The following is a 9072-nucleotide window of genomic DNA, read 5'->3' on the forward strand; positions in this document are numbered from 1 at the left end:
ACCCCAGACTCAAGGGGTTGACAGTAGACTACTCACCACCTCATGATGCATCAATGGCAGAAGTAGTGTCTTCTAATGCAAACACATTTTCTGTTGGAGTCAACATGTGAAGCCTAAGGTTGTCCTTTTTTTAATGTTTTTTTTCTCTCCCATCCTAAAAGGAAAATCACATTGTTAACTTTGAGAAGGATTCATAGTCTCCTAATTGACCCGCCGAGTTTGGGGTTTGAAAGATCGCCTATTGTGGCTGGCGTGATGAGTGTGAGGAAAATGTGGTTTTCCAAACTGCCATTACGTTTGTAGGGGAAATTCTTTTGCCATATGCAAGGGTTCTTGCCAAAGTTGGATAACACCCCTTTCCCCCAAGACCCTTCACACAGTCTGGGAGGGCAGGTTTTGGAAGAAGGGAGAAGCTACTCTATGAAAATAATCTGGGGGAACAGCTGAGGTGGTAGGAGGCTGTGGGCTTTCCATGGACCCCCAATCTTCGGTAACGTTACCTAAAACACAGTATGCATGGTGAAGTCGTTTTGGGGGTTTGGGTTTTGGTTTTCAGCTCTTGTTATGTGGAAACCAGTGGCAGAGTTGAGCATCACAGCCAGGGGGTCTTAGAGTGAATGGATAGCTCTAAGGGGATCCGGGACACACCAGCAGAGAGGTGCCTGAAGGAGGCACTCCAGTCGCAGAATCCTAGGGATCCAGGTTGTCGCAGGCCCCATGGCCAGGCTTAACTCAGGTTCTTGAAGGGTCTGACACCTGCCCTCTGCCCATCCCAGTGGCTAGGGGAGAGGGAGAACAGCAGGCTAGGCAGAGAAGACTGTCCCCAGAGCACTGCCATGGAGCCATCCTGGTGTTTGTGACCTCACAGGAGGGGTGTGGGTCCAGCCCAAGGCCAGAGTGTTCCCCCAGGGCAGGGGCAAACGGCCCCTCCAGGAGGGAGCCGGGAGATTAGGAAGCTCCATGTAGGGCCACATTTAAGTGAGGAAGACCCACCATGAAGAAGGGCAAAAAGAAGAAGCCAGAGTCCAAACGCCGTGGCTCCAACTCACGGCGCTGTAGCTCTGATTCCACCTCACGGCAGCCCAGCGTGCGGTCTACCCCACGTCAGTCCAGCGTGGAGTCCACCCCACCACAGAACAGTTTGTCGTGCACCCCTCAGCAGCATAGGAGCTCTGAGTTTACCCCCCAGCAGTCCATCTCGGGGTGCACCCCCCAGCAGCAGCAACAGAGCTCTGAGCCCACCCCCCAGCAGCCCTGCCCAGAGTCCACCCCCCAGCAGCCCATCTCGGGGTCCACCCCACAGCAGCCCAGCGCGGGCTCCGTTGCACAGAGGCCTGTGATCTGGGCCCTCCCAGCTCCCCAAACCAGCCAGTCAGCTCAGGGCCTGCTGACTCCGAACACTGGCACAAAAACATCCCATGGATCCAAGAAAGCAGGTGAGCAGATTTCTAGCTCAACAGGTCTAGCCTTTCTGCTGCTGAATCCCGGGTCACCCCAGAAGCTGGTTCTTACTGGGGTAGTGATGTGTGGTTAATGTGTATTCTGGAACTGTGCTTGTGGCGTGTGAGGATTTGGGGTTTTGTTTTTACCCAAGAGATCAGGGTTCTTGGGTGTTGCCATTTCTCACCATGTTGAGTCTCACTGCAGAGGGCAGCCCGCATCCATATTAACCTTTCACATGACTCAGTGGTCATATGTGCTCATTGGGAATTAGGGTGCCAAGTAGCTGCTCAAAAATAAAAACCAAGGATGCATTGATATTATGCAGTTTAGGACTAGGGAGTGGTCATATTGCTTCACTCTGTCCTCGTCAGACAATCTCCATTTGCTGTAACAGATACCTACCATCTAATCCAAAGAGGAAAGTCCAGGCTGATAGTGGATGAGAGAAGTAGGGGGAGGAGAGCGCCACTTGGTGTTTGAGATGTGGTGGAAGGGTTTGGAGGAAATTTGTCAGGCGGAAGATGTGAATAGACTTTTTCTGTGTTGTCCTCAGTTGTTTGACTAAGGACCCATGGATAGAGTTCCCAGTAAAATGCAGGCCAACAAATGATTTTAATTTTTTTTAGTATAAGTGTGTCCCAAATATTGCATGGGCATCGTGCGTTTTTACTTGCTAAATCTGGCAACCTTACCGAGGGAAGACAGAGGCGGATTTCTCTCCTCAACATTAAAAACTCCAACAATTAGCTCTCTCTGACAAAGGAATGGCCGTCTGGGAAAAGTGCCCCCCCTCTTGTTAGCCAGGGTCTGAGTGAACATTGGATTGTAGAGGAAATTCAAGTGGCATTCAGGAGGTGGGCTGGTTAAAACTACTGCTAATGATAATGGTAATAGCTAACCAACTGTGTACCCAGCATTCAGCTCAGCCATCTGTGTTAATTTTCTCATTTAACAACTCTATAAAGAACATACTAGTATCATCTCCATGTTATACATGAGGAAACTGAGGCCCAAAGAAATCAAGCAGCTCACTCTCAAGCAGGCACTAGAAGCCCTGAGCGGGGAACTTCAGTCTATTTCGACTCCAGAATTCTCGCTGTTAACTGCAGCCCTAATTTTCTGATCCCCCGAGGTCTGGTGGTTTCCCTTGGAGGAAGCACGCCCTTCTCTGAGCTCCTGGATCCGTGAGCCAGAGCCCATGGCTCTGGGGTCCTGACCAGGCCACACTCCCAGGCCACAGCATATCCCTCTGAGATAATGTGGACATAAATAAGAGATATGTATATATATATATATACCCAAGGTATCTCTGTGACATATTCCTGAGGCTAGTAATCAATCCGTTCTTAACATCTGAAATGGCTTTGAGAGCTACACTACATATTGTTATGTTATGATCATCAACTGCTGAACTAAACATTTCTGGATTGTGGCCTTTAGAACGGATATCTGTAGAACGCAAAGCTTTACGTACCCAAATCTTTTAATGCATGTGACTCACCCTCATGGGGAGTTCTGCTTATTGATGTGGCTTATTGCTCCAAAGAATTGTAAAAAAACTGCATTTCGTTAAATTGGAAACCTGGTGCTGTTTATTGCATTTAGATAAATACAAATATGAGACTCTCATCTATCCACAATTTCATGTGCTACAGCTGGCCAATTTATCCAGGCACTGGTAGTGGCTCTTCAGTGCTTACAATGGCCACCTTCTCTTCTTCTATCAAAGGAATTTTCTCCCTTTGAGCCAGAGTAGAAAGGAATGTTGGCAATAACGGATGAGGGCCTTTAAATAAAGGATGCCATAGTCTAACATCCAAACTTTTTATATGCAGAGAATATTGTAGCTCAATAAAAGACAAATCTTCCACTAGAATGACTATAATTTAAAAAAACGGACAATGACAAGTGTTGGTGCAGCTGTGGAGAAGTCAGAAGCATCAGGCACTGCTGGAGGGAATGTAATATGGTGCTGCTGCGGCGGAAAAGTCTGGCAGTTCCTCGAAGCGTTAGCCATGAAGTTACCATAAGACACAGCAATCCAACTCCTGGGTATATACCCAAGGGAATTAAAAACATGTTCTACCACTTCAAAGTTTATGGAAAATTAAGCCTTCAGCTCCTACCCAATTTTTCAATATTATTTTGTTGGTTGGAACAGATTCTTAGAAAGAATTTTCCACACAAAAAAATTAAACTCCTGGTTTATGATGTAAAAAACAACAACAGCACATGTCCTTATACACAAATGTCCATAGCAGCATTACTCGCAATAGCCAAAAAGAGACAACTCAACGTCCATCAGCTAATGAATGGATAAACAGCAGGTGGTACAGAAGTGCTATGAAATACTATTTGGCAATAAAAAGAGATGATGGGCTGATACATGCTACAACATGGATGGGCTTCAAAAACATTAGGCTAAGTAAAAGAAGCCAATCCATTAAAAAAGCCCACATGTTGTATGCTTCCATTTCTGAAGTGTCCAGAATAGGCGAATCTATTGCCAGAACCAGGGAAGAGTGGAGAATAGGCAGTGACTGCTAATGGGTCTGGAGTTGCTTTCTTTTTTTAAAAAAATATATTTTATTGATTTTTTACAGAGAGGAAGGGAGAGGGATAGAGAGTTAGAAACATCGATGAGAGAGAAACATCGATCTGCTGCCTCCTGCAGGCCCCCCACTGGGGACGTGCCCACAACCATGGTACATGCCCTTGACCGGAATCGAACCTGGGACCCTTCAGTCCGCAGGCCGATGCTCTATCCACTGAGCCAAACCGGTTAGGGCGGGTCTGGAGTTTCTTAAGTGGAAAAGAAAATATTCTGGAATTAGATAGCAATGATGGTTGCACACCTTTGTTTATATACTAAAAACCACTGAACACGTTAAAGGGGTGAACTTTATGGTATGGGAATTATATGTCCATTTCAAAAAAAATTTTAAACTAAAAACAGAAAAAAGATAAAGCCTTGCCTTTAGAATCTCTTCCTTTTCCAGCCCAAAAAAAGCATCCATCATGGGCAGGTCTAAGCAGGAAGTGTGCTGAGTTTGCCAAGATTGACCACTGCCTTCACGGAGCTTTGGTTGGAAGAATCCACAGTTCATCAGGAAGCCAGGACAGAGGTAGCTGCAAGGGGAGGAAATGAGGCAGAGGTCATTTTAAACAGCAGAGGGCGCCACCTCTGAGTTCCGCCAGGATCCACTGCACAGGAGGACAGAAATGGAGATGAGTCTGGCAAAGTATTCCAAGGACTGTAAACTGGAGTGACGGTTGCCTTCTGGATGAACCAGTGAGCCCCGCAGAAATGGGACGTGGCAGCTCCAGGTGCAGGATTCGAGTGCCACCTCACGGCAGGGCAGTCATCTACTGCCACCACTTCCTATGAATTCTGTGGAGAGAGCCCTGAATCAAGAAATCCTGAATTGAGGCCCACTTCTTCAATCGATTTACTCTCAGTTTGAGCCTCAGTTTCCTCATGTGTAAACTGAGAATAACAACATTCCATTTCACAGGATTGTCCTGATAATTAAATACGATGGATAATGATGTGAAGCCATTGCATCATTATTTTTATTCCCAGGTAGCCACGGTCTGAAATACAACTAATTTCCCACGGTTTGTTTCTGTGTCTTCCAGGCTCTCCTCTGCCTCCTGCAGGCTGGTAGGTCCCTCATCTTTCTCTTTTTCTGTCCACCCAGGGCCTCCGACTCGCCCCTTCTGTTCCTGTACCACTTGCCCCGGCAGCTCTGCTTGCTGGCGTCGTCTGGGCCTGTGCCACAGCCGCATCTCCGATGTCCTTCTGCCTCGGGCCTGGCTGACCGTGTCAGGGAGAGGATTCCCAAACCTCCTCACCTTCTACAGGTTCTGGAGCTCATGGAGGGCTGGGCCCTCAGGACATACAGTCCCCAAGGGCAGGCTCTCCCCCAGATCGTTTTTGCAGTCTTGTGTTATTCTGCCTGGGAATCCTAGGCCCAAAGGAAAGCCTCTCCCTCCAGGTGGCCACAGCCTAAGGTTGGCACTGGCCCTTTCTGACCAGACCCATCCTTCCAGGGTGTCCCACCTGCACAGAGAGGTGCCGATTTTCTTCCTTCCCAGGAATTGCTTCTTCGAGGGCTTCGTTTCTCTTTTCCCGAAAGGCACCCACCTTCCTCAGAGCTCACCGCCCCCTCCCCCCCAGCCCTTCAGAAATGCCTTGTCAGAGCTTTGAAATTAAATGCTCTGTTTGGCCCACACCACAGCTGAGAGCTTTAGGTTCTTTACCTGCATGTGAATTTCCCCTGGAATTTAGTCACAAATACTGAGTGGAACTCATATGCCCTCTTGGTAATAGCAAGTCTTCCACCCCATGCAGAGGGTCTCGGGCTGTTTCTAGCAATCCCGACAGGGAACAGTGCCCCAAGGTTGGTCTGTCCATGGCAGAGCAGCCCCCCACCCACAGCATCATCTGAAGCTCTGCCCTTCTTTGCCTCTTCCTAGAATCCACCAGGTGGAACCTTTTCCAGGGGTGCCAGGGCTGGGAAAGGGGCTTCTGCCCATCCCCAGCTCTGGGCCCAAAGCAGCTCCGCCTGTATCCAGGGTCTCACAGGTGTCCACAGGGAAGTCTTCCACTTGACAATCTGATACTCCTGACCCAGGAACAGAGCCCACCCATCCCCCACTTTCCCCCTGCTCCTCTTCCCAGATCCTCCTATCATCCTTGGAACAAACCTATAAAGAGAAACAAACAGATACCCAGGTGTGTTGGAAGAGCATGCCTAGAGCTAAAATATTCTATAAACTGGTGAGTCTCTGTCAAGGAAGGGCCTGTCCCCCACTCATTATTATTAACTGTCTTCCAACACACTCAGTACTTCTGTCCATCTGGTGCCACGTTGTGCCATGGATTCATATCACTTTAATTTTTTAAAATAACTCCTTTTTGTTGAAAGTATTACATGTGTCCCCTCCACCGCCCCCCCCCATTGGCCCCCTCCGGCCGGCCCTGTCCCCACTCCCCTCCTGCAGGCCTTCAGCACCCTATTGCCTGTGTCCATGAGTTATATATGCATATATGCATATAAGGTCTTTGGTTGATTACTTCCCATCCATCCATCCTCCCCCACCTTCTCATATCACTTTATTTTTTTAAATATATTTTATTGTTTTTTTAGAGAGGAACGGAGAGGGATAGAGAGTTAGAAACATCAATGAGAGAGAATCATCGATCAGCTGCCTCCTGCACACCTCCTACTGGGGATATGCCCGCAACCAAGGTACATGCCCTTGACCGGAATCGAACCTGGGACCCTTGAGTCCGCAGGCCGATGCTCTATCCACTGAGCCAAACTGGTTAGGGCCTCATATCACTTTAAAGCCAATAAGTAGGAAAAGCTAATCTGTACAGGATGCCAGGTACTAGGAGGGAAACCAGAACAGGGAACTTTACCCTTAAAAATTGTACAGCCTGCATGGTAAGGTAAGACATGTCCATTGAGAAACTGAGGTGTGAGCCAGGTGATCTGTGTCCCTTAGGAGACATTCGAAGAGCTTCAGGAAAAGAGAGCGTTCACTCCTGAACTGAGGTCCAGGCAGACTGCGTAGTGTCAATCACATCTGAGCGGAGTCTAAAAGGACCTTGGGATCTTCTATGGCTTATTTTAGAGGGAGAGCACTCGAGATGGAGGAAAAGGCAAAAGCAAGACTCAGAATTAGGAACGTGAGGGGGAAGGGGCAGGGGTCCAGTTTGGTCAGGGTTAAGACATATTCTGTTCAAATGTTTAGCACCGCTTCCGTAATCGTTCCATTTCTCAGAGTGGAATGTTGGTTCTTGGCTTGAAATACACACTCACGTTAAAGAACCGCTTCTTGAATAGGATTTCTACCCAAATGGATATTACATCGGTGAAAGCCTTCCTCACAATTAGTATCATACTCATGTATTTTCCTTGCCTTCGTGGTGGGTGTACTATGTGTTTCCTCAGGTGTCATATGTGTCCCCAAAATGGAGCTACCTGGTAGAACCTCCTTCACAGGGTTGTCTTGATGTCCAAGGAGACCTGGGGTGTGAGATGTTTAGCACAGGGCCTGGCACATGGGGGCCTTGACCACCTTTGTTGCTTGGCTCCCTGAATGTCCCAGGGAGCTGGTGTCCTGGGCCAGCCCATCCTCAGGTCCTGGGGTCCTGAGGTAGGTTTCATTAGAAGGAGTGGGAGAGTTGTGTCCCCTTGAGAGGAGGGTCGGTAGGGAGAAGTGGGTGTTCCCACAATCCTGAGGGAACCCCCCAATCTTCCCTTTCCCATAAAAAGGCACTAAAGCCCAACCTCCCCCAACCCATGGGCTTTCTACTTTGCTTTGCAGAGGACCTGCAAGGAAGCACACCAGTCATCGTAATTCCCGTGCTCCAGGCTCTCGGGACTGCGGCTGTGGCTCTGGGTGCCCTAGCAACTGCCTACTACGTCATTGAACTCCTGTGAACAAACCCCAGGCTCACGGTCCAGCAGGTGTGTGGAGCCCCTCGGTGCCCACTGCTCTTTGCAGAAGTGGCCCTCAGGCCCCCTGAGTTGCCAGCCCTCCGTGCAGGGCTGGTGGGGTTTCTGTTCCTTCTCTGAAGTGAGGAGCTTGTTACAGGTGGACCGTGCTCCCCAGCCTCTCGTGAGGACTGAGTGAGTCCTCCCTGGACTCAGGGTGGCCTGGCATGGCTCTCTCAAGCAGCCCTGCCAACGTTAGATCCATTATTGGGATTGTCAAAACAGAGTTCCCCAACTCCCGCTGACCTGGGTGGTTCCCCTAGTCACAGATACCAGACAGGAGCCGGTGAGGGCAGAGGTTCTTACCCATCTTAGGGCCTTTCCTTGGAACTTTCTTCCTGCCTAGGAAGCTTTTCCCCTTTCCCAACATTTCAAGTCCTACCTATTCTTCATGGCCTAGCCTGTTTCTTCCATAAAGCCTTCCTCCCCACTGCACCTCCAGTGACTTCTCCAGCCTGGTCCACCCTGTGTTGTGGAGGATCATTGTGCGTGTTTGTGGCCTATCTCTACTGCAAGATCCCTGAGGGCAGAGAGCATGCCTCCACAGCATCTTCAATCCTCCCCTCTTCTAGGCAGGGCTCCCTAGAAGCAGAGCCTGAGACAGGGATGTGAGTGCACAGGATTTATTGAGAAAAAAAGGGAGGGAGGGAGGCAAGAGAGGTCAAAGGGAGGAGCCAAGCAAGAACCAGCTCAGCTGAAGTCCAGCCTCAGCCTGATCCCACGGGGGCTCTCAAGCATGAATTACGCCATAGAACTGGTCTCACCTTGAAGCAAGAGGGCAGGCTTCTTGTGCCCCTTGGTCATTCAGCCATTGGCTATAGGGGTGAGGGTGGGGAGTTCATATCTTTGTGGAAAAGAGCTCCCATTTGGCTGAGGACAAGCCTCTGGGAAAAGAGGCAGCTCTGAGTCCTTAGCAGCCAATATTCAAAACTCACAGGAGCTAAATAAAGAATGCACCAGCCCAGAAAGGGCATCTGGGCAGGCACCAAGAACACCCACATTGTCCCCATTGTCAAGTCCAACCACAGTGAATGCCTCATAAGTGATGATGGGGTGGGATGGGGGCAGTAAGGAGATAATGGCAGCCTTTCAATCACTCCTAGAACTCCGCCAGCCACAG

General features: G+C 49.2%; 1 protein-coding gene across 1 annotated transcript in view; it reads left to right on the top strand.

Annotated features, from left to right (window-relative positions):
* Positions 1–994: 994 nt before the first annotated feature.
* The window catches only part of SPATA3 (spermatogenesis associated 3), a 21622-nt gene continuing 13544 nt past the window's right edge, over positions 995–9072 (top strand). The window contains exons 1-4 of the mRNA XM_006760654.2: positions 995–1087; positions 1238–1436; positions 5145–5307; positions 7783–7925. Coding sequence (XP_006760717.1) covers positions 995–1087; positions 1238–1436; positions 5145–5307; positions 7783–7888 — 561 coding nt within the window. The 3' untranslated portion in view covers positions 7889–7925. The remainder of the gene's footprint in view (positions 1088–1237; positions 1437–5144; positions 5308–7782; positions 7926–9072) is intronic.

This window comes from Myotis davidii, unplaced genomic scaffold (genome assembly GCF_000327345.1).
Source record: "Myotis davidii unplaced genomic scaffold, ASM32734v1 scaffold370, whole genome shotgun sequence".
In the NCBI taxonomy this organism is placed as follows: domain Eukaryota; kingdom Metazoa; phylum Chordata; class Mammalia; order Chiroptera; family Vespertilionidae; genus Myotis; species Myotis davidii.